Source organism: Bombus terrestris, chromosome 15, assembly GCF_910591885.1.
Source record: "Bombus terrestris chromosome 15, iyBomTerr1.2, whole genome shotgun sequence".
NCBI lineage: Eukaryota > Metazoa > Arthropoda > Insecta > Hymenoptera > Apidae > Bombus > Bombus terrestris.
This window is the reverse complement of record NC_063283.1, coordinates 9,308,512-9,335,438: the sequence shown is the minus strand read 5'-3', so window position 1 is coordinate 9,335,438 and position 26,927 is coordinate 9,308,512. Positions and strand designations below refer to the sequence as shown.

At 35.0% G+C, this 26,927-nt stretch overlaps 1 protein-coding gene and 1 long non-coding RNA gene across 2 annotated transcripts; one reads left to right on the top strand and one right to left on the bottom strand.

Moving 5' to 3' along the window:
* Positions 1 to 4,149: 4,149 nt before the first annotated feature.
* Positions 4,150 to 16,558, bottom strand: LOC105666560. The gene is made up of 5 exons (XR_001099380.3): positions 16,170 to 16,558; positions 15,808 to 16,096; positions 15,253 to 15,735; positions 9,177 to 15,035; positions 4,150 to 7,946 (listed from the first exon to the last, which is right to left on the bottom strand). It is a non-coding gene; the product is annotated as an uncharacterized LOC105666560 (long non-coding RNA).
* Positions 16,559 to 19,284: 2,726 nt separating this feature from the next.
* On the top strand, positions 19,285 to 21,625 carry LOC100650790 (cytoplasmic dynein 2 intermediate chain 2). Its single transcript, XM_003401247.4, has 9 exons — positions 19,285 to 19,512; positions 19,594 to 19,678; positions 19,742 to 19,954; positions 20,021 to 20,255; positions 20,339 to 20,540; positions 20,613 to 20,812; positions 20,877 to 21,019; positions 21,094 to 21,296; positions 21,413 to 21,625. The coding sequence occupies exons 1-9, from the start codon at positions 19,454 to 19,456 to the stop codon at positions 21,480 to 21,482; spliced, it is 1,410 nt and encodes a 469-aa protein (XP_003401295.1). The 5' UTR covers positions 19,285 to 19,453; the 3' UTR covers positions 21,483 to 21,625.
* Positions 21,626 to 26,927: the final 5,302 nt, after the last annotated feature.

The window sequence follows — 26,927 nt, the reverse complement described above, 5'->3', positions numbered from 1 at the left end:
TAACGAGAACAACCGCATGATCGGAGATCTCTTAACTTTTTTAGTAACGGGAAACATCGTCTTTCAAGGTCAGCGTAACTTCCGTAACTTCTCTTCATTAGCACAACTTACCGTAAAGATAATTTTAAGAGAAACATGTTATTGCCACGTTGGCGCTCTTACGAAACAGAATTCGATTTTATAAATTGATTGGAAAAAAATGCAGACGAAATGTTACCCTAACGCGGTGTTGAACATGATATTAGGTCGTCCGAAAAGTTTCTTTCGTTTTATAAGGAAATAATGGATGCACAATATCTTCCGTTTTATATTATTTTATCGAATGATTTTGATTTTTGTATGATTTTTGTTCTATCAAGATAAAGATCACAACGTTCGACAGATTAGGTTTCATGTTTGTATAAAGATACATCGTTGTAAAAGACGTGTCTGTAAAAGAAAGACACTTTTCGGACAATCTAATATAGCATAAAGTCTTTTGTTAGGCATCAAGTGTCTCAACGTGTTCACGAGAAAGTTAACATAAAAATGTATATAATTAAAATTAATCGATGCAGAATACATTCTTTTTTACATCTAAATATCTTCGCCATTTTCACGCGAGAATATTCTTCCGTCGAATTGGGATGTAATTTAAAAATTGATTGCTTCCATTTATTATATTCTTGTTCCAGAACGGAACTGGGACGGAACCAATAATTAGGGCTACGAAATGTACGCTTGTCTGTGTCTATCCTTACTCTATTCACCAACAGCATTACCTCTACCTTCTGCCTTTTGTTTTCACCTTTTTGCTTACCTGCTCACCCCGTCGGTGCATCAGTTCAACCCACTCATCCTGTCTTTGCTTGTCAAAATCTTGCCAAAGAATCCTCGATTTTTCTATTAATTACCATTGGTCAAACGAAAAATTAACGAAGAGTCTCGTTAAATTAATAACATCGTCAATTGTTACTCCGCGAGGAAGAAGAAATAATCGACAAAAGTTAAGAATATAAATACTAGGAAAAGTATTTCTAGAGACGAAATATATCGTAAAATATCATTCTTCGGTAACCAAAGAACGTAATTATTAATTGCTGCAATTAATCATATTACTTACGAGGAATAAAATATGGAAAAAAAATATAAAAAAAAAGAAACGAGGTGAAGATTCGATAAGGTAGTAAGCGAAGAGGAGGGAAGAGAAGAAAGTGTGAGAAAGGAAAAATGGATCAACAGAAGGGATATTCCTTGGGTAAAAATGATCTGAGGTAGGCCCGTCATGAGGATGCGCCCTGGGCGTGAGTCGAGTAATTAAATACAAAGTGCGCTCATTTGTGAGCTCAGTGGCAAATAACATGTTATCTGACCAGTGGTAATTTATGAGAGCACCGTATGACGCTATTCGTCTGACCCTCCACGAAGTTGACTCTAAACGATATCTATATAGAATACACATAGATATATTCAATGAATATGTATTTGGAAATAGAGATGTGAACTTTCGCAGACAGGCTAAATAACGAGGAATGCAGGCTTGGAGATCGACTAATTATCATTTGTTTCATCTCATTCGCTATTCTTCTCCTCCCATTTTCCCTTTCGTTTCTTAACATTTTCCGTCTTATTAATAATTCATCGGGAGGAGTATTCACGTTCGAAATTGGCCAGAACGATTAATCGATTTCTGAGCTGAAATTCTGGGATAAAAATTTGAGAAGAAAAATCGTGGAATGATTTATTATTCGATATTAATAATTTCATTACATAGAAACATTTATTTATAATTTTTAACATTTATTTCATTCGCTTATCGCTCTGTTATTGTATTCTATTGCATCATCGTAATGATTATTTTATCTTGCTGTCAATGTCAATTTCCCATTAGGTCTTAAGTTTATGTTGAAATCTTATCTATGGTATCACGAGCAGAGTTAAGAATGTAGAAAATAAAGTCGTCGTGATAACATCGATCAATCTATTTTTCTACGATTAAAGATAGTTAACACGAGTCGCGCACTACCGCATGAAAATAGAATTGTTAAAATACAGAATCCATAATTGGTATATTTTTCATATCCTTGAATCGCAATAACCGTTTCCTGAAAATCATGACAGATGACAAGTTAGCGAGTCGTGTTAGCAAGACGAGCTCTTGATGATAATTGATCAGCTCGGACGTGACAGCCGTGACTCTGACACCTGTGCTTCCGAAAAGAAATCACGCGCTATCAAAAAGATAGATCCGAGTATTGTATACCACAACGAACTGACCGTTCGTCTATGCTGTTCAACTTGCCGTGTCTAGAACCAGACAGGGGAGCCGCGTCGAAGCTTGTTAAGGAGTGCGTGCCGAACTGATTCCCAGAATACAATTACCACATTATCCGGTTCCGCTTTCGAATTCCTCATTTTGTCCTTCCAGGCTGGCCCGACGTCGTCCCGCCGCTATTCGTGTTTAAGCATCATCGACTATTATGAACCGCCCGGCTTACTCCTTGAAAGGCGAGATGAAAACCGCATCCTCCTGTTTCATCCAAGAAACGGTAAACTTCGAAGATCTGGCTTTTACAATTTTTACAAATTCTGTCGGATATTTAACAATGTTCACGCGCGTCCCTGGGTAATACTCGATAATTTACGCGATAATTTAGAAAACTTTTCATCCGAAAATTCACATTCTTCTTTTCGAGGTTGCTATCGATCGCCTCTCGTCTTTTTCGCAGGTACTCCGTTTTGAAATTACACCATGACGGAAGATTTAGAAATATTATGATTTTTAAAGGACGAAACTTTGATTCTTGAAAGAAACATCGGCGCTAATGGCAAATAGTAAATGTCTTGATAACGTTAGCACTTGAAAATTTGTCATCGGTAGCGCGCGTGTATCTAAACGCGTATATTGAGCATATGGTATTAAGTAACGATTGCATAAGAACGTTCTGAATTTTGTCAAAGGACGAAAATTGCGATTTCCTTGGAGAGGGAACGTAGTTCCGTAGAAACCGTAAAATCAGCCAACAAGCGTAGTTATATAGAGCTTCGGTGGTCGAAGCGGCGCATCCCAAAACCAAAGTAACGTTCGAAACTAGTCTTTATTTGTGACTTTGTCCCTTTCTTTGAAATCGGACGAGTGATTAGCGATTACGCTCTGGAAATGGTATATCGGAGGGTGCTCAAATAACTAGGCGGCGTGTCGGTATGTTCAAACGCCAACAAGTAACAGAACCTGGAGCCAGAAGAAAATAAAGTTATTGTCCGTAATCGTGGTCGCAAGACAACAATAGATTCGTTGGTGGTCAAAATGTTCTACGTATTAAATTTACAAATCCAGCTTTAGCTACTTTTATGGTAGTCTATAACTCATCTCGTAAATAATATTTTACAAGCCAATATTTTAAATATTATGATAGAAAAATAACGATACTTATTGCCGTTATCTCTTAGTTGATATTGTTGTGGTAATTACTTGAAGAAAACCCTTACACCTTTTCGTTTGTATATCCATGACCTGGAGACCGCTGTTACGAAGAGAATAGAATTTAGTGAAAAAATTGAAAATAAGGAGAGGTCTATATTATTGTGTCCCTGAACATAAATTTTGTTTTGGGTTACAAGATCTAGAAACAAAAGAAGCTATAAGTAGATTTCTATTGTTGTTTCTTGTAGCCTTCAGCTAGAGCTACACATCAAGGTTAAGTTTTTGCTAATGTCCTTTGCTATAAATATATGAACGTGCTCCCTATCATAATTCTATTGTATAGTAACACTGAAAAAGTGAGGATCTGGATCAGCATACATTGTACCTGTACTTATATCTATACTTATTTCAATATATTTTTCTATTACAAGTTCTATTGTATTGTAACACTGAAAAAATGAGAATCTAGATCAGCGTACGCTATACCTGTACTTATACTTATTTCAATATATTTTTCTATTACAAGTTCTATTGTATTGTAACACTGAAAAAGTGAGGATCTGGATCAGCATACATTGTACCTGTACTTATATCTATACTTATTTCAATATATTTCTCTATTACAAATTCTGTTGTATTGCAACACTGAAAAAGTGAAAATCTGGATCAGCATACATTGTACCTGTACTTATATCTATACTTATTTCAATATATTTCTCTATTACAAATTCTGTTGTATTGCAACATTGAAAAAGTGAAAATCTAGATCAGCATGCGCTATACCTGTACTTATACTTATTTCAATATATTTTTCTATTACAAATTCATCCACTCGTTCCTCTATCAGTCAACCTCGACAGATATAAACGCGTTGACAGTAACAAAAAAAAATCTCCTATGCTTTTTGTGATCGTCGCTTGTCCAAATTTAATGCAAAAGCGGTTGGCATCGTTAAGGACGTAATATATGTACCGTAATATGGTAACGATCGCGTCGAGCCAACCCACAAGAAGGTAGTCTCGTAATTAACTTAAGCCTAATAGAGCGTTTAGTAGAAGATACTTTGAGGTAGGTCCATTGTATTAGCATAAATCATGGAGGCAAATCTCGGAACCGTAGATGAGCAACAGTTTATCATAGTTCACAAATGAAGGGGTTACCACACTGTTATAAGTCGCTCGTAATTACGACAGTCGATGTTTCAAAGGATTTTCCGCCGTGACGGCCAGTCGTAAACGCGTTAAAATTTTTCTACGCGCCGGATACCTGAACTCCGTTGAATCTCTGAACGAAAAAAAAAGAAGAAGAAAGAAAAAGAAAATACAGAGTAGTGGAGCAAAGACTATACATATTACATATAGACGAGAACCTTATGTCTATATGTTTAAACGATATAGTAATATATAGAAATCGACATTGTAAATTCGAATATGGTCGATAATTTCAAATTGATAAATATGATTAAGAACATCGTAATTGTCTTTGCTAGCTTTGATCGTGAGAATATAAAATTCGGACAAGGATTGAACCAGTTACCGGTAACATGATACGATGCTGCTTAATATTCAGTATAAAAATTGAATATAGCGTTACCATTGATTGTTGGTAGAATCTGCATGCAGAAGTTAATATGCTTCGGCTACCTGTGTGGTCCTGAATATAAAAACATTACTTTACAGTAGTTTTCAAAGATTCGATACGAGATGAATGGAATGCACCGTTTACTACCTAAGATTATCGTATTTATGTTACGTTAGATTCGCATAATAGCAGTAAAGTGTGTTACGATCAATTTTAATTACTTAATCTTTTATTATATATAATTTTGTCCAGTATGAAAATTATGAAATTACGATAGACTGAAATTTACATAGATTTCAATAACATTATTAAAATATATTCTATCGATACGATCGGAATAATATATTAAGAAAATTACTCTAAACAATATCAGCATATTACTATAGAATTACAATAGAATGCCCGCTATCGCACGGGTGAACCAGATCGGACCATTCGAAAGAAACAATAGTTTATAGAAAAATATATTTTCACGTTACCGCCCCTTCGACTGTTTGTCAAATTTCCTTCCCTAAAAACGGATTTTATCCCTAAACGTAGATAAAACGCAAAGGGAACGCTATTTGGATCCTATGGGATTTCATGGTATCTATTTCCGTAGCATATATCTATGCCCAGCTTCATCTGAGCCCATAAAACCCTCGTTTTTAGATTAAAATCGTTGCGATGGGTAACCTGGTTTCCAGGTTTTGGAGAATACTTAATAATTATACCGAAGGGCAGTCACGGTTTTTAGTAGAAGATTAAGTAGCAAGGAAGAATCGGCGATTAAAAATGTATTAAAAATTTGGAAAACGTCGATGAAGAAAAGAAGCAAGGCGAGTGACTAGGATAAATTCGTTATCGAACAGATTATTAGGAAATTAATTAGAATAATATCTCGGTATATTTATATCACTAAATAGGAATATAAGATACTCTGTTCACATGTACACGTGCATCGATCATACTACGTATAAGCGTGACAAACCAAATTATATGGATCCTTGGCAAAAGATCTCTGCCGAAGCCGAAATCGCTCTGATTAACGTCAATGACGAGATAAATGGTTAAACAGGCCAACGTGTCCAACAAACGTAACACAATGGTGACGCGATACCAACGATTTTTGGCGCTTCAGTAAAACGGACCAAAGCAATTCAACGCCATAGAAATGCTAACGCGCCTTAGGTATTATCAAAGAAGCCGCTCTTGCCAATAATCTACCGTGTCAGATGGAAAAAAACGTTGGCGTATAGCCTCGCGTGCCATACAATTCATTCTTGCAAACTTTCAGAATGTTACAAATTAGTACTTAAAACGTGTACCTTTCTTCTCTTTTCTTCACCGTCTATTCCTCCTATTTTCTTTTTTCCCTCAATATTTTAAGAAATCCATTTTACCTAACAACGTTTCACAATGGCAGGTCTGTTTTTGAAAATTGACAAAAGGCTTTACCTTTCCATACGAATATTATTATATCGATAGATGTTACTACAGTAGTTACGTGTATCGGGATATTTTTAATTAATTCGCGACGATAACGAATTTTACGTTAAATAAGGTATTTCGGATAGAATAGCTTAGAGGAGAAAAATATTCGTGACGGTGAAAAGTGAATAGTTAAAAGTTGCAAATTAGCGTTATATCATCTTCTGGTTGGTTCGAAAATCACCGTGTTTATGCAAATTTACCGCCGAAAGGAACAAACAACTTACATTTCAAATTTCCATAATAATGTTCGAGCATGAATAACACAAATTTCCACTTCTGTTATTCATAAACAGTTTCGTCAAAGCAATCAACGACGATTCTATTTTTCTTACCATCGGTTTATTCCATTCACTTTCCCCATAAAATCTATCAAACTAATATTCCGAGAAATATGTCAACGAATATCGACGTGTAGAATATAAGCATTCGATCGAAACATCTTCGATATAAAACCAAAAAAAATTGTTTAATAGATTTTACGAACGAAATAATCGGGGAATTGTGATTATGACGAATAATAAGGCTTGGAGAACGAAGAAAATAAGAACGAAATAAGAAAAAAAGGGAGGAAATACGATACGATTTCCGTGGGTATGAAGGCATGAAAGCTCGCTTCGCGTATTTAAAAAGCGTGACCGTAGCTGTTGAGGTGGTGGTGGCGGCAGCAGTGGTGATGCTGATTATGGCAGACAACGATCGGAAGCAACTTAAGGGCGGGGAAACGGAATCGGGGACTAGCAGCACGCGCCAGCCACACGCCTCGAGTCTTCTTGGGCCTTTTGCCTTCATCCTCAGACACGTACACCTGGGACAGTTGGCAAGCGAGAGACAAAACCCGGGAATGTCTACTAGACAGTGTCTGCTTTTCTTCGACGAAAACCGAAAGAATTAAATTAAAAAAGCCAAGTCTTTACACGGAGCCATAATATAAAGACAACAACAACGACGAAACGCGGTATTTCTTATGTTTTGCCGTATTTTACAAGAACGGACCGGACTTTATTTCACCTGTAAACAAATTTTAAATCCACGAATGGACATATAGCGTATCGATAAGTAGAAATAAAGTCGAGTGTTCTTTTACTAAACTAATGGGCCTCGTGATACCTATTCTTATGCAGTAAAGTCAGTAATAACGGAAACGTCGTCACAGCGATCTTTCGAGGATACACGATTTCCTCGGATGGTAATTTGGCGGACGGTAGGTAGATTAAACCCTCGAGGCAGCGGGTGCAGCAGCCTGCTTACCGTATGCTCCCCATATGGCTCGTCCTCCCTCGAAAAAGCGACCCGCGTAGGCTCGAGCGCCTTATTCACCCTGCCCTGTTGGCCCACCTTCTCACTACCCTTTACCTGCAAATCCTTGTAATAGGTGCAACTATATTTTCACTACTAATGCTCGTGATTATGCCAAATCACGCTATCATTCGTCCACCACGATAATTCGAAGATCAAAAGCGGATCGATTCGATTTCGATGTATCGAGAACCTGAAAAATATAAATAAAATAAACCTAAACGAACCTAAAAATAGATGAATAAAAAATAAGACTATAGGTATTACGTAGTAATAGAAACGCGATACACGAGATATTCGTGCATAATATACACGATGATGTTAATGTTGTCCAAGCCTAATGCATATCGAATGATACGTTATAAGCATTAGATATTACAAACTGTACGAGAGTGTGTAATTTTATTAAGTATAATTTTCTACTCTGTTCGTTCGCATTATGCATGTGCCAGTTCGCACGCTGTTCGATCATAAGTCATATTTATCCGAAAATTATAAAGTCGGACAGAATTTATAAGGACGACCCAATTTACGATAAAGGTTCAGATCACTCTGGATAAATGCGAGTTAAGTAGGTAAAACCGACGGACGCGTTACACCGATCACTGATCAACCTGATCGCACCACCATCACTAACAGTATATGCCTTCTCCGGATGTGGGCGGCGCTGTTTTTGGATAGTCTCGTCAGACGTTATCGTGAATTACTCGTTAATTCGTGAGAACTGCTTAAATTTCCGTTCTTACCTTATATCGATTTAGTATTATAATTTATATACCGGAAACAAATATCCGTAAGACTTTGAACAAGTACGCTGCGCGGTATGGACCTTTCGATCGAACAAAAGTTCTTTTTAAATATTCATCGAATTTATTAGAACGGATTTAGATGAAAAATGTATCGGGCAAACGTATCTGATGTTTATCATATCGATTCGTAATTTGATTCGTTCAATATTCAGTAACCTGTAACAGATCGAACAAAAACCGGTGTAATTTCCGATTAAAACCAACCTGCCGCCAATTCATTATACGTTTCGTTTCCAACACGTTTTCTTCCTACACGACAAATAACCCGAGATGCGAATCAGTGAAAAAATGCTAGACGAGAAACCGTGAACTGTCGTTGGAAGTTTTTGTTCGAAAAATAAATACCTGCTGATCCAATCTCTCGATAATACATGCGCGTTAAAATAGGTGCGAAGAGCATTTCTGAGACAACACTGCGAAGATCGGCGAACGATTACAAGCTTCTACCTTTCCTTTTTCTTCTACCGCACTACGCGCGTACTTTTTTCTTCCATTTTTTCTACTTTTATCTCTGTTTTTCTCGTGGGAATAGGCACGATCAGATTGTCAACGGGATCAGAACCGAATCTTGAAAAAAAAGAAAAGAAAGTTTAAGGAAATTTACTGGCACCTACCTCTTCTAGTGAGATATTCCAGTTAGCTGAAACACACCGAGGCAAAATTCACGGCCTTCCTCTGGGAATGCATAGTCAATGAGAGGATGACGGTTCGCGATAAGATTTACTAAGCTTCGCCTTAGTTGTACTTTTGCTCCTTCTTCATTAGTAAGTTTCTGCTCTATTCACGGAAAGCATATCCTCGAAAGCTCGTAGCGATTGTTATCGTCTTCGTACGAAGTTCCACGCGATTCTAATAGGCCGATTTATTTATAACGCCATTTCGAACGATCTTTCTCACTGATTAATTTCTGGAGACGATAACGATTTCCACTAATTTTTAACGATGCCTTATCTGCATCTAGAACCATTTTTTGAACCATTAAGAATTTCTAGCTCCGTTATTTTTTTTTTTTTTTTACGTGTATTAAATTGTAATAATAATAAAAATTGTCGTAAAATGTAATTCCTATGCGATTAAACGAAAAAGTGGAAAAATGGTAAATGTGGAAAGTGGTAAATATCGAACGTATTGTATCAACAGTCGTGTTCAAGCTGCTATTACAACCTGCCACTGATTCCAATGTTCCAACAGCGCTTACAGGTGTCAACATTCTCCATGAGACATCTGACACCAATGTCATGGTTCTTCATATTCTAAATAGACCGGGTGGTCCTCTCACCTCTTTTGATCCTATCTTCGGACGATCTCAGACCGACAAGCTTACCGCTACTTACTAAAACGACACACGGACGAGGAGCGGATGACTGCGGTGAAATCGTCTGCGTGTAACACGAAAGAATTACACGCCTCGCAAGCGTCCCGCAAGTGTCCGATACCAGCTATGCGCTTTTTATCGAAGGAAAAGAAAAGAAAAGTGAAATCATAGGAAAGAAGACAGAAAAAAATAGTTTCTCTTTCGTAACTTCTTTTTCTATAAAATGAAACAAAAGTGCAGAACTGAAAGTTGTTTCCGGAATTTTTTCAACATCGAACGCGTTCGCTTGTTGCGCCTGAAAGCCAACGTTGGTGGACAAGAGGCGTGTAACGAAGTAAAACGGGACGCTTAATTTTACGCGATCGTCGTTCATTCTGCTTTTCGAATTATTCTACCGGTTACCAGAATGTTTTTACAGCCTTTTACGTTCTCATCGCTGGTACAGCTATAACCGTTTCGAGGGTCGTATTGTAAAGTCATGCCGCTCTCGAGCGGTCACGTGCGCATTGAGCCATCAAGACAAATATATTGAGGAAGAGGCGGTACGCTTATTACAGACGAACGACTCTTTCTCGGCCACAAATCAAATAACATTTTGGTGTTGGTAACAACAGAGACGTAACGTTTATTCGACGATCTTGCTTGCATTTATAATTTCTAAAATAAATGCACGTTTCGAAGATATTGAAAGGAAACGGAAGAATTCCGTGAAAGATTCGACACAATTTGACGCTGGCCGATAGACAGAAACGCGATAAATAATTGTTCACGCACATGATCGGCGTTCTATCGTTATTATCGCCGAGAGAAACGAATCGGAGTTGTAGTAAAAATAAAACGTCGGTTTAGGCAATCAGACTACCTACTTTTATACGATGCCTCTGGAAGGATGAACGAATGATATGGACGGTGAAGAAGGGATAAGCCAGAAGAGAAAATTATCCCGTCAGAGTAGAAGGTGAAGCGTGTCTCGCACTTACGTCCGCCCACGCTTGCAACTCGTTACGACTCTAAAGGAATTCACAATACACGTTTCGTGACCCTGTCAGCGTTTTACCACCTTTAGTATCTTTACATTGTAATCTGATGATAGCAGACCAGGCCGTAATGTTAACTGGATTGGACTTTAACAAGATACGGTTCCCTCTTATTGCGTACGGAAATTGTATAAAACAAGAAAAAGGTCGGTAATAGTAACTAACTGCGTATATTTTGGCTGTCAGTTAAAGTATTAAAGATTAAGTCATTCGTAATTCAAAAGCTTGCTCGAGTGAACTTAGTTATACGGATTTTTTACCGAATTAACGATACTTTAGACAACTAAACTCGTCGTAAAAATTCTCAAAATAAAAATTATTTAGTTGAGCTTATAGCTGTAAACTTAAATTGTTATATATGTACATATATTTTTTTTGTTATAGTAAAGTTTATTTCAATCTATAGGAATTAATTGGTATTCTACTAAAATATGATTTATTGTTTCTATTTGTACTATTAATCGATTTAAAGGCGGAGGAAGGAAACGATTACGGCGAATTTATACCACCGATTCTCCGCCTCTCGACGCATCTTCGGTCGCTTAATCTAATAAAGCAATTAATAACTAATAACTTAATACCGCTCGTCTTCGATAAAGTCCATAATTACATACTCTTTAATTACGTGTATCCTGTGTCCGATCGATTCGGCGTTATTTGATTATCGTTTCGAGAGCATACACGAATTAACGAAGAGGCGGAACTGTTTGTTTTCGGAAGACTGATTAACCTTGAGCAAGAGTAAATTTATAACTCTGAAATTCTTGATCGGCGTTTGATCAGCCGTTTAGACATCCATATACGTACCTGCCATAGCTTGTGCAGCAAAAGTATACAAATGAATAAATTGCAAATCGCTAAAATAGAAGAATACGTATAATCATTAAAATAAAAATAAATCGAATTCGTTTTACCAAGAGGAAAATTCTTACCTTGCTACTTCGAATTCATTTTATCGTTAAATACCGGGAAAGAAAATAAAGAAATCGAAAGATCGACAGAATCTTCCGTATCTTCTCGACGATACAAATTGACAACTTAAGAATAAAGACGAAGAGGAAGAGAAAAATTCGAATCTGTGATCCATGAATACGTGTGCCCGAAATGCAACCATAGCCATGTTGATGCGGATTCTCTTGAAAGAATCGTTCGATATAAAAATCTTCTGAAACGTGAACGCGCCGGTTCAACGTGACTCGAAGCACAACACTCGAGCACCAGGACGAGTTCGATCGATTCTCCTTCGAATTTCTAGCCGTACCCTATATATTTAGCATATCCCCCATAACTGACAGCATGTTATTTCACCAACAAATAATACGCAAGAACCATTGTGTATCCGGCGAAGAGCACTTGAGATTGGAGGGCACCCTTAAACGCTTTTAAATACACGCGGAATGGGTAGAAAGGGTGTTGGAGGGCGTCCAAGAGAGAGCCGAGGACAGAGGGTGAACATGGCCACGTAGAAACGTGCGGTCCCGCTACCTGCTAAATTACTACGAACAACTACAGCCGACAAGGAACGAGAAAGAATACTTTCCTCTCGGGACTCCAATTATCGCGCATCGAAAGGTCTTGCTGATGACGAGAACACAACAGATCTAAAGACGTACACGGTATTCGTCCTTTCTTGAACATTGCGATCGTTGCATAAGCGGTTTCCTGTATTTAAAATGCAACAAGTAAAAGTATCTGGACAAGCGATGTATCTACGAGTATTGAAAATAACTATGAAGGAGAGGGAGAGTGAACGTTGATATAAAAATATTTATAATTTGACGCGATCGAAAATTATATCGTAATATTTAGTAAATTGGACAGGAATTCTGTTGTAGCGTTATAATTGTACAATTTTAGGATTATTATTTGAAATTTCTATGCTTCTCCGAATAAACAACTGTAATTTTATTGTAATTATAATTTTGTTTAACGTTGCGAGTAAGCAGGTTGTAGAGAACAAGTAGTTAGTAGACAACGCGATATGTCGTTAATCGAAGTTCGTAAATAAAACAGAATGTACATTGAATTTACGTTATTTGGAATGAAAACGCTCGCATTGTATCACGAATTTTTGCTTGGAATCAGAACCAACGATCTCATCCCATCGTTCAAACTTTGCTCGGCTTTACCTTCCTTTCCTTTCTTCTCTTTTCCCTTTTGTATCTTCCACCAAGATTCTTCGTTTCCTTCTCCTACCTTCTTACGTCGTCCGTTCTCCTATTCTATCAAAACGGTTCCCACGACTTTCGGCTGAAACCGAACTACCAACACTTTTGCTTTTTTATTTTTTATCATATCATATACTACGATCGCGTTTAAGTTATATAAATTAAGTTAAATTAAATTAAGTTAAGTTATATAAATATTCCAATTATAATCTAATTAGTTAACGTTAAACAGAACATGGAAGGAACAATCGAACGGAAAAAGAAACGAATTTTTTCGTTTTACAAAGATTTAAAAGATGATGAAGCTGCGTGGATAGCGTCAGATTATGACATTCTAGTATATAAAAGTAAACGTCACATTGAAGCATATTATCCAAATGAATAGGATTGGTATTAGTCGCCATTTAGTAGATATTAGTTGGTAGGATAGACAAGGATAATATGTTTTAATTCAAACGCACCATGGCCGTCGTGGCTCGTTATTCACGCATATATTTCACAAGATTAGGATTCATCAAAACTCTCCTAACTAGCCGGTATCCACGGTCTATCGTGATTTTAAGCTTTTGTGCGACTCTCGTCTCGTCGCGACGACTGTGCATCAATTTGTTCAAAAGGAGATAAATAGGTAGAAAGAGAAAAAGATAGTAGGCACATTTTCCTGGATTCAGTCAACTAAATGTATATAAGCCGATTATATTCTTCCCATCGTATTGAATGGAAGGCCAAATTAGAAACTTCAGATAAATTCACGATGCTTCTACGAATGTGTCTACTAATAACTTTGCTTCATTAAGATTTATGATATCATTACTCTGCTATATCTATTGAAGCAGACTTTGGAAAATAAAAGATAATATGAAAAATAAAAGTAAACGAAGCATTTATTTCAAAAATATTTCAAGTACGAAATAACTAAAGAGAAAATGCATTGTTTTAATGCGTTTTTTCGTCGTTGATACGATAATAGATCATGTGGACATGAGAATGAATTCGACAAATTACATTGGCTGAACTGAAGCGAGGAAAAAGAAAAACGGAAGGAGCGATTAACTTTCCCAAAGTTAAAGATTGAAACTACCATGCACCAAAGGACCTACGTCGAAGTTGAGAAAATTCTGGTTAATTGGCGCCAGAGGGGAAAAATTGATTTCCAGAAGCCTCGAACGACCCACGTAGAAAATAGCTTCGAAATCATGGTGGCCCGAACCATCCCAGTGATTCGTATTACGACTGGGAAAAACGATTTGTACCACCATTTCGTTGAAGAATTTCTCGAAACGTAAACGACAAACAGCAGAAATTGAAAAAATTTCAGAAATGACCATCGCGCAACTGTCTCGCAAGATGTTAAAGAACAAAGTGTCTCACGATTCTCGCTGAAAGTTAGGATTTCGTGCATTTCCTTCCTAAAACTTTCATTAACAATTTCATAGACTCTTAATAGCCGTACATTCGATACGCTACTATCGGTAAATAGCAGAACATCAAAGAGGAGGAAGCTAAAAAAAAAAAAGAAAAAGATGAAACAATCGTGCTTTCTTTTTGAAAACAATCTGCGCATTGAAATAAGCGATACAATGGGCCGTCTGCCGAGGCTAAAGAGTCCTCGTAAAACAACAGTTGATCCAAACCAGAGGAAAAGATTATGGAAGAAAAAAGAAATAAAGAAGAAGAGAGAATGGTTAGAACGTAACAATATGGCACCCTCCTGTGTGATCGAGTGGCTCTCTGATTGAGAGTAAAATTTCATTTTCCTCCTACTGTTAGGTTGCTGCCACTACACCAACTCTGTCAATTTTCGCTCATCGGTAACCTTAATCTCCGATACTTTGTTTTAATAACGACCAATTAATATTAAATAACATCTTGAAAGTGAAAAATGTACACTTGTCTTGAAATTACGTATAGGTGTAATTAAAATATACGTAAAGATTTGAAAGCAACAGATACCTGTAAAAAATGCACACGTTAGAACATTTCCGTATAAATATAAAAGAAATTAAACGAATCTAATTCTTTGACGCAATTGAAGCACGACGCGATTATCGTATTACGATAGGTTGAAATTTTTATGTGGAAACAGATTATCGTGAAAAATTCACGCAAAATAAATTCGAAATTCAGCGTTAAAATGTACCGCCAGTATCCACGTGAGATGTATACATACATTCAACATAAATTACATGGTACGCATTGACGACCTGGCGCCCCACATTCTGACGCTTGCCAAATTTCAACGTTCAACGAACAGTTCGCCGATTCCCAATGATTATCCACTTAAATCCTGAAGTCGCGAGTAATTATGTGAGGGTGCGAGGGTCAATTTGATAATTGCGTTATTCCGTTGCAAATAATTACCACCTTTCTCAAATGCAAATCTTACGTGGCCAGTTTCTACGTTCTTCTTCCCTTAATTGTCTAAAACAAGGCTCATTATTCTCTTCGATAACAATGCTTGGAAGAGCTATTAATTTGCATTATAAAGCTGTAAATTCCTTCTCTTTTTGTCTCTTCCTTGATTTATGCGTTTCTATTTAACCTTAAAGCGACTTGGATCGTAAAGATCTATGTTTATCTGTGTTTAATAGATACTAAGTATACGCTATTTTTCCTTCGTACTTTAATTTGATTTGTTCCATCCACGTTGCATCTAAAAGACAAATATCTAAAGACTAAACTATATAATAGAAAAATAATATATAGGAAAACGATATTAACCTACTTGTCTGTGAAATAAACGTTTTCGTATCTCAGATAACTTTCAGGATCTGTTTCTTCTACAAAGATTTCAAATTCTCATGAAATATAAATGAAATTTCCCAGGCTGTATGATATTTATTTTAAATTATTTTATAGTACATATATTAACATATACATACATAGAAAGAATGAAAAAGCATGTAAAGGCAACTGCGTTCAGCTGAGGTTAAAGAGGGGAGAAGCACGCGTCTGCCACGCTCCCAGTGTACACACCTGGGACCAGTTGGCCAGCGAGAGAAATCTTTTTCACCCTAAGTACAAACAATATCTAATTATTAACAAATTACGATTACGAAATTGAAAATATTTCAGAAATCTACAAACCAAATCATTATATGTCGATTAGAAATTTCTTGTTATAAACAAACATGCTTTGATCCATCCATCGGTATGTTCGTACTCTGTTGTATTCAGCAAGTTTACGCTCTTATCAAAAGTATTACTTTCACGGACAATATATTTCGTTGGCACTGAAATCGATCTCACTTGTCAACGACGAAGTTCAGGCTATTTATCACAAAGTCAACCATAGAAGTTAGGAACATGGAATCGCCAGGATGATCCAATACTTCGTTTTCCTAATTTTGTGTGTAACAAGGTTCGAGGGAACTCGTACGAATTCATACGACGGAGGAAGTAAAATTATTCGAGCGAATGTCCTTTGAGTTTCGGTGGAAGAGCACCCGTTCGAAGTTCCTTCCTCCACGGGTTTCAAAGATATCGTGCTTAAAAATATATACTTATTATGTGGTGTAACATAACGTTTCACGGATAGATCGTATATTATTGAAAAAGTAAATTGTGAAAGACGAGTAGGAAATAAGGTGTATACTTATTTAACGATATAGAATTTCACGGAACATTAGAGAATGCCGAAAACACAGGGCAATGCATAAGCTTAACCATCAAGAAGAAAATCGGCAAACCGCTAATTGCACCGCAAGGTAAATAAAACGAAAACGCCGACAGGAAACTGAAAATAGGCGGAAAACCCGAAATGGTATTAAAGTCGCATTAAACACATCGGTCGTAACTTCCGGTACATTTCCGAAAATACCGATTTATTCGAAATTAATATATAGGGTGTTTTATTTTTGTCCTGCCAAACGATGTTAGCATATTGTACAATTAAAAATAAGAAAAAGATGTAACGTGAAATGAAATAAAAATAATTAATGGAAATTCTTAATTTATCTATATTTTAATACAAAAGCAAAGAAATTTCTAATTTCCTCAGTGATTTTATGATTAAGAGATATAAAACATACAAATTAACGAAAAATATAATTTTGCATAGTTTTGATGGAGGTAGTAACGAAGCTCCTTTGAGTAAACAACTATATTAAAAAAGGAAATAAAAGTGAGCAGCAGGCTGGTGCCGGTTTTGGCGCTCTCTAAAACGCCTGAACCGATGATCATATTCCAGATAACCTGGTTAACCCCTCTAGCCCGTTATTATAATATTTGCCAAGCCAAAACATAGTAATTGCTTATTTGCTCGAGCCCAATTACCACAGCCTCCATATACATCCATGAATTTTTCGTACTACGTGACGAGCAAGATATCTATAGAGCTCGTCTTTATTATTTATTTTAGATGTCTACATCACACTATCGTAATATCTGTATGCTTGCGTGTGTCTTCTTTCTAAAATCATTAAATATCTGTATTTCTACTTTTGAGTTACTTTCCGTTGGTAATCTTATCGTAATCATAAATTATAATTTTTATGAACGAATAAAAGATTATATCGTATAAGTTTCAATAATCTATAAACGTAAACACATGTATCTCTATATTTACATCGTTCTAAATTTAATTTTGTTAAACGCGTAATCTTCAACGTATTCACTTAAAGATGATAAATGTATCAACGCATTATAGAAATAGATAAAATAACGTAAAGATTATGGAATCGAATGAACAAATAGTAGTAGTTTTATCTATATTTCATTGCTAACATAATGAGAACCGTAACAATTAACTATTACTAATAATATAATGTTATTTCTCATATAAATAATTTACTTTACCTTATTTTACTATACGATAAAATTGAATTAGTAGTTTCGAATACGTACTTTGTTAGCCGCGCTCGTATCGTTACCGACATCACGTATTCCTACCTTATTGACTGTCAACGTTATAGCAGTTCTGTTTTAGCCGTTGCTTCGTATCGAAAATAAGTTCCCTGTTAATTGATCGCGCCTGATCAAATTCACGGAATTCATCAACTAATTGATCAAACTGGAGTATGATCAAATATCGTATCAAGTATGGATCTCTTCGTCTAATACAACATATATATCTGTCCCTGTTGTTCAGTATCGTTATCCTTGCCGCACAGTAGCATTCTCTTTGTGCTGTTCGTACATATATCTGTCTTTGTCGTACATAAACGCGTTTCTTGTCTATGACTAAATCATGTGCTGCTATCAATTGAAGACAGGAGAACACCAACTTTACCATGTGATGATAGATGGCAGCATATAGCTTACGTTTGAACAAGGAGGTATATGTTCTTGTGTTTAATAAGGAGCGCAATACCGTGCGACAAAGACGGAGATACGAGCGGCGCTAGACAGAGAGGACGACACTGTGCGACAAGGACAGACATACGAGCGGTGCTAGACAGAAAGGGCGATAACGTGTGAACTACTTCATATAAATCTATGCTATTCTAAATCGCGGCGACAGACTGTCGCGATGATGATGCTGCCACAAGCCGCTTTTATGCACCAGGCCTCGAAGTATTTATTGCAGATAAAACCGGTATACTCAATCAAAATGACTCCTGGTATTGCTTTGTTCGTTTCAAATATGTAAAGGAACCATACGCGATGAATAATGCATTTTTATCCTACAGTTCTTTGACTAACATATTGTTGCAGTACGGGAGGTCGTTCATGCAAATTTTTATTCGACTGTCTCGAAGTGCAACTTAATGCAATTGCAAAGAACCAGAATAAGCGCAGACTTTTAGAAGAAATGCGTATTTACCTGTTGAGGTATTTCTACAGATTGATACTAGAGAAAGGTTCTGAACGAACCATAAGCGACATTCGAGTGTCCGATTATAACGATCCGTAATAAAATGATAACACGCTTAGCTTAAGGAAAGAAGGAAAGATATCTTTAAATTACGGTAATCTATCTATATATTGAATCTTAATGTGTTGCGTTTAGAAATTATTATGGCATTGCAGTTGATTCACGTAGAGAACCAAAACAGTCGTGATTGTTGATCACGCGTATAAGATGTATCTAAGATCACATGTATATGTATAAAATGTTACATACATACATACAATGTTACAAGCCGGTTAGTAATATTTTAATTGTTCCTTAGATGGCAATTTTAATTTGCATCATTGCATGCTTCTTTACCGCCTACGCATCAATTTTTATTTGTAATATTTGCATTTAGATGGCGCTATGATATCCATCAGCTGATTCACATTTGTAAATTTGCACGTATGCTCTCTACTGAATGTTTTTATTTTCTCTTGAATCTTATAAAATACTTAGTAATTTAGTAAACAACTTCATACACTATTTAAAATACTAACTTTGTAACAACATAATATTTCTAACAATATACATAATAATGTTTACTAACCGTTCACTCGAAGCAGTGAGTTTCAACTCACAATTATCTACTACGAAGTACGTGCCTAAAATTTCATATTCTTCCATTTATATGATCACAATTTTTTGTATTCGTTTTAATTGTTTAATATTTTCCAGATCGCATCAATCTGCGAACGTTCAAACAACAGAAATTGTTTATAATCAAAATCCTGTGCAAACTGTCGAAACAAGAACTGTCGAGGTATTTGTAAATATATCTTAAAAATATGGTTAAATTTGATTTTAATAATTTTGCATTGTTTAGACTCAAACTATAACCGAAGAGAAGAAGAAGCCAGAAGTGAACTATGAAAGACTGGCCCAATTTTTAAATAGAGTTACACCTTGTATATTGGAAGCATTAGATGAATCTTATGGAACCAATGCATTTGAAGATTATGAACCAAAAATTGATGAAGATTTACTGACAAGCACACAGCTTCTGCAAAAAATTCATAGCATTGAATCTGATTCTCAGGCATTTGTTTTCTTTCATAGCTATTAATTTCTTCCATTCCCTCGTGTTATTTAATAATATTTTTAGATGAAAGTAAGTGATATGAGTTGGAGTATTGGAGGAGGAACATTGGCAGTTTCTTTTGGTATTCCTTACCATGAAACATGGTGTGACCATCTATCTAAAATGCAATTGTACAATCAAACAAAAGATGGTAGTTTCACAGATAATCCAAATAAAACGCTGGAAACAAATGCCTGTATAACAACATTGGCTTATCATCCAACTGAACCATCCATTATAGCTGCTGGTTTATTCAATGGTAGTTTACTTAATTGCAAAATTTCTAGAAAAAGCATGTTATTTATAAACTAAAAACTAATTGTAAATATTATTTATACCAAGGTGATGTTCTTGTATGGAACTTAAGAGACAATGTATCAATGGCACCAACAACAATTTGTACCCATGGGGATTGTGTGTCTCAAGTATATTGGAAAGCAAGAACTATAAATGATGTGTCTTTGCTTGTGAGCGCCAGCAAAGATGGATATATTTTCATCCACAAGATGATGGCCAATTTTACAGTTGCTCGTGAATATAAACGGTAATTCTTTTAATACTATCAACACGTTTTTACAAACATCTATTTATAATCACATACGTTGTATATTTTTAGACTGAAATTAACCAAAGAATATAATCCAATAGAAAACTCAAGGCCACGTAGCGCAGGTGGCACACGTGAACGCGCTATGGAATCCGGATTATGTATTACTGCCTTCGATTTTTCGTCCAGAGATCCCATATTTTTTATCGTGGGTACTTTATGCGGTGGAATATACAAATGTAGTTTAGATCGTGTTGCTCCTATCGAAGGTATCTAATAAATTCTTAAACTTTATTTTATTCTATGAAAGTAATCATCAATTTTTAATTTTAGATGATGAAACTCTAATGGATCCTGTAGTAGACGAGTATGAAAGGCACGAAGGTAGTATTACGTGCATTAAATGTTCCCCGATACGTAATCTTTTCGTCACTGCTGGCACTGACAAAGAAATTCGTATATATCACTTTGAAGAGGTAATAATTTTACCGTTAGAGTTTATTTTTGTACTTTGAACGCCATAATAGATTGAAATCTTTATATAATCTAGCATACGAACTTGTGGTCGATTTCTTGTGAAAATACAATCGTGGGTTTAGCATGGATGCTCGGGAATCAAGACATATTCGCAACTTATGGTGCTGGCTCGGAGATTAGATTGTATAACGTCACTGGTGGAAAATCTGTGACAAATATAAATTTTGAGACCACTGATAGACAAAACACTAGCTGCTTACGTGTGAATTTAAGAAAGTAAGCATTCGTAATACATATAATATGTATGTGTAAATTTGAAGTATGAATCAATAATATATGATTTGCAATAATATGTAATTTGTATTATATTCTTTGTAACACTTGTTTTATAGAAATATGGCTGCCATTGGCGACACGCAAGGAACTATAGAAATTTGGAAAATCCCAAGGCAATTATTGTAAAGATATTAAATAATATGCATTATAAAATTGCTTTTTTATGTATTCATTGTATCATCAATCAATTGTATTATCTTGTAATCCACATAAAAACATGTATATATTTATTGTGTAACAGCATACATTACTTTTATAAGAAAAGGCAATCACGCACGCACACATTTTCAATATACACTGTTCTATTTCCGACTTCCTCTTCCTAATAAATATAATAACATGCAACAAAATTAGACACGATATTAATAACACATGATTATTACATCAGATATTCTATGATTTAAATAGCTTAACATATATTTTAAACTAGACTTCATTGAGTAAAAATAACTTGACAAATTTATTGCGAAAATGTATGAAAGAAGCAATAATGCCACGCGTCCGATTGTAAGTTAATATTTAAGACAGCACCAATTCAAAACACAACGAAACTAAAATATTTTAATTTTCAGATTTAATCACAAAGTGTATCAAATATAATGCAGTTTTTTAAATTCTCGTATAAATTTACTCTTTTTCTATTTATGCTATAGTAACATTTTTCGATAATTTATGAGGAAATAAGCAATTCTCTGAATTGTTTACGATTGTAAATTGGAGTAAATAAATGAATACTTCTACATTATATAAACATATATTTATTAACCCTTTCACTACGAGCGTCGCCTATAGACGACGTCCGCGAGATGACCTGTGTGTACGAGCCTCGTCTATAGACGACGTCCGCGGGATACCAATTTGTTATTGTAAAATGTAATTTTTAATTTTTAAATATATTTTTATTAATAATAATTGCAAGATCTCCAAATATGTTGTTATATAACACTTAAAGAATCGTACAATCCGGATAATGACGAGGCTGCACCGAAAGATGTAAGTCCGAACACCAGTTTACCTACGCGCAACATATGCACGCTTTCCGTCGCAGTGCTCCGTTCAGTACCGCTATTCCGGCGGCACGGTGGCCCGTACAGCGGTGTCACTCCGACGGAGCACACTGCCGTAGCGAAAGGGTTAATACTATGCAACAACCAAATAAATACTTTTATTCACTCGACAAATTATTTCATAGTTATTTACACGTTTCCTTTAAGTTCCATTATCTTTTATCTTGCTGATTCATCCAAATATCTGATGTCACAACTACCTGTAATCATGAACTTTCAAAACCTGACTATAGATGACTAACTCAACACGACTAACTTATCACGACTAAATCAACAAGACTAAATCAACACGAGTAAATCAACATGACTAACTCGGCATGACTAACTCAGCATGACTAAGTACAAACTGTTCGTAGACATGAATTTTCATGCATAACATAACAATCTTTCATTTTGGTACATAAATTCAAAGTATGTATGCACAATCAGATTTGAAAATAACTGATATAAGACAAAGAGTATGTCATAATAAAAAAATTAAGTAAAGAAAATAAAAAATAATCATGTTTCACTACAAAGAAAGAAACATCAATTCGGATAAATAAATATAAACAAATATAATTCTTTTTGCCTGTATCTTCAATGGGCTATCTTATTTCATTTAAGAGGGTATTCTAGTCTAGAGGCATGAATTTCGGGCGGTTTTTGAAGCTCTGTACAAACGAAACAAAAAATATTTTTACTATCCATTTTTTTATCATTTTTTTATTGATATTTTCAGATTACATAAAAAATTAACCGAAAAAACTCAAAATTCACAAAGTTATGAACTAGCAAAGTGGAGGGTCCAAAAAAAAGGGTGTCCTGGCGTGCATGATTTCAACCCTTCTGGTCATGTGAAACGAAAAAGCCGAACGGATTCTTAATTAGTATAGATGCGGCTATAGCATGAACCTTGGAGAAGTCAAAAAAATATTTTTTCACTATATTTTTTGGCATAATAAAAATTTTTGGCAAAATAAAAATTTTGATCTGAGCGTGGTTGACGCGATAGAAGAATGTATAAAAAACATTCACACCAAATTTCAAATAAATCGGTTCATTAGAGCTTGAGATACCGTGCACGCCAACTCGAAAAAAGTAGTTTCGAGAAAAACGCGTTTAAAGTTTTGAGACAAGTTTCCGGCAATTTTACTCATAGAATGGTACAGCATATTTACATATTTTTAATCGGTGATTCCTACTCTATACAAGAAACTTCGTCTCGCCTGACTGCGAACGCATGAGCTTCTGGGCCAATCGTGATTCCCATGACGCTTATGATTTTTAATATGGGTATAAAACCTTCATTAAAAATACATACTGCGAGGAAAGTGGAAATTTGAATTGTCTGCGTTCCTGCGTGGATGTGCTTCGAAGCAAAAGTCCATATTAACGAATTTCGTTATTATTTTGAGTTTCAGAACCCAAACATCGGGGCCCGGTGTGTCGCTCGCATCGGTTCCCGGGCCTCTTTCGATCACAGCCGAGTCGGTCATCGTGGAGGTTTTAGTCGGTTGGAGTCCGGCACTACCACGTCACTCCCCCCCCCCCCCCCCCAAAAGTGGCCTGGTGTCCGTGCGGATTTCCTCCACATAAAAAAAAAAAAAAAAAAGAAGAACCCAAACATCGTTTCAATTGAATTATTAAATTACAAATACATTAAAAAGGTTTAAAATACAATAACGATTTTATGAGAGTATTCATACGTAGGCACTCGGGCAGTGTCGACCGTCTATAGTTCATTTGTTCCGGTCGGACCGGAGCAGATGCCGTGTCACAAAAATGGTACTGAGAAAAATGGTACAATGGTAATGAGTAACTCATAAAATATTTGAAATTTTGAAAAATCCTTTTAAGGGCATATTCTTGAATATTTAAACTTTGGAAATACGAAAAAAAATTTTCGACTTTTTAAAATTTATAGACTGGAATACACCCTTAAATTCTTGTCATTTTGTAGCTTCATAGTAGTGAGGAATTAGATAAATAGAAAGAATGTCACACAGAGAATTAGAACAAACTTGATTTGTATTTGAAAATTATATCAGAATCAAATTTCATATTTTTAAGACGTCTTGTTCATAAAATGACTTATAATTCTTCCGTATTTTACATATGTACAACAAATTTAAATTATGAAATCTCTATTAAATCCTCATAGATTGCAATTATTCAGGTCATGATTAATTTTTGGTGAGTCATCGAGATATAACGAAATGCACAGTAATACATTTAAAACTGCTAGATCTTACATTTAGATATGAATTTGTACTATTTCATTCCTATTGCATACCACGTAAAGAGATACGTCTTATGACTAATTTTCAAAGAAGTTGAATCATATAAATAAATATATAACTCTCTGTTGAGAAGTAACTTAAGGATTATTTCAACACATTTATTTCATAACGAAATGTATGACGAAGAAACCAAAGAAATCGTAAAACTTATTCACTTTTCTATTGATACGTGACACACTTAAACTTCCTGAACGTTCTATAGCGGATCTCTTCCATGACCTTCTTCGATATTTATGCAAATACGTTGAACAATACTTTACCGGATGCTATAATTAAAACATAATTAATCTGTAAAAATATGTTAATGAAATATACATACTCAACGCAGTTATAAATTCAAGTAAAATCCAATAACATTGCAATAAAATGAAAAACAAGCTGCTAATAATTCAAATGTTTTCATCCATACTTTTAGAGGTTTTTCCTGAAAAGTATGGCATGTTTGTCCTGAAAATAACGATTTTTAATTTTCGTTCTGAAAATAAGGGCTTTTAGTTTTCGTTCTGAAAAGAACGGATTTTAATTTTCGTTCTGAAAAGAACGGTTTTTAATTTTTGTTCTGAAAAGAACGATTTTTAATTTTCGTTCTGAAAATAAGGGCTTTTAATTTTCGTTCTGAAAAGAACGGTTTTTAATTTTCGTTCTGAAAATAAGGGCTTTTAATTTTCGTTCTGAAAAGAACGATTTTTAATTTTCGTTCTGAAAATAAGGGCTTTCAATTTTCGTTCTGAAAGGAACGGTTTTTAATTTTTATTCCGAAAAGAACGGTTTTCAATTTTCGTTCTGAAAATAAGGGTTTTTAATTTTCGTTCTGAAAATAACGGTTTTCAATTTTTGTTCTGAAAAGAACGATTCTTAATTTTCGTTCTGAAAATAAGGGTTTTTAATTTTCGTTCTGAAAATAACGGTTTTTAATTTTTGTTTTGAAAAGAATGATTTTTAATTTTCGTTCTGAAAATAAGGGCTTTCAATTTTCGTTCTGAAAGGAACGGTTTTTAATTTTTATTCCGAAAAGAACGGTTTTCAATTTTCGTTCTGAAAATAAGGGTTTTTAATTTTCGTTCTGAAAATAACGGTTTTCAATTTTTGTTCTGAAAAGAACGGTTTTCAATTTTCGTTCTGAAAATAAGGGTTTTTAATTTTCGTTCTGAAAATAACGGTTTTCAATTTTTGTTCTGAAAAGAACGATTCTTAATTTTCGTTCTGAAAATAAGGGTTTTTAATTTTCGTTCTGAAAATAACGGTTTTTAATTTTTGTTTTGAAAAGAATGATTTTTAATTTTCGTTCTGAAAATAAAGGCTTTTAATTTTCGTTCTGAAAAGAACGGTTTTTAATTTTTGTTTTGAAACGAACGATTTTCAATTTTCGTTCTGAAAATAAGGGTTTTTAATTTTCGTTCTGAAAATAACGGTTTTTAATTTTCGTTCTGAAAAGAACGGTTTTTAATTTTTATTCCGAAAAGAACGGTTTTCAATTTTCGTTCTGAAAATAAGGGTTTTTAATTTTCGTTCTGAAAAGAACGGTTTCTAATTTTCGTTCTGAAAAGAACGGTTTTTAATTTTTATTCCGAAAAGAACGGTTTTCAATTTTCGTTCTGAAAATAAGGGTTTCTAATTTTCGTTCTGAAAAGAACGGCTTTCAATTTTCGTTCTGAAAATAAGGGCTTTTAATTTTCGTTCTGAAAATAAGGGCTTTTAATTTTCGTTCTAAAAAGAACGGTTTTTAATTTTTGTTCCGAATAGAACGGTTTTCAATTTTCGTTCTGAAAAGAACGGTTTTTAATTTTCGTTCTGAAAATAAGGGCTTTTAATTTTCGTTCTGAAAATAAGGGCTTTCAATTTTCGTTCTGAAAATAAGGGCTTTTAATTTTCGTTCTGAAAATAAGGGCTTTCAATTTTCGTTCTGAAAATAAGGGTTTCTAATTTTCGTTCTGAAAAGAACGGCTTTCAATTTTCGTTCTGAAAATAAGGGCTTTTAATTTTCGTTCTGAAAATAAGGGCTTTTAATTTTCGTTCTAAAAAGAACGGTTTTTAATTTTTGTTCCGAATAGAACGGTTTTCAATTTTCATTCTGAAAAGAACGGTTTTTAATTTTCGTTCTGAAAATAAGGGCTTTTAATTTTCGTTCTGAAAATAAGGGCTTTCAATTTTCGTTCTGAAAATAAGGGCTTTTAATTTTCGTTCTGAAAAGAACGATTTTTAATTTTCGTTCTGAAAATAAG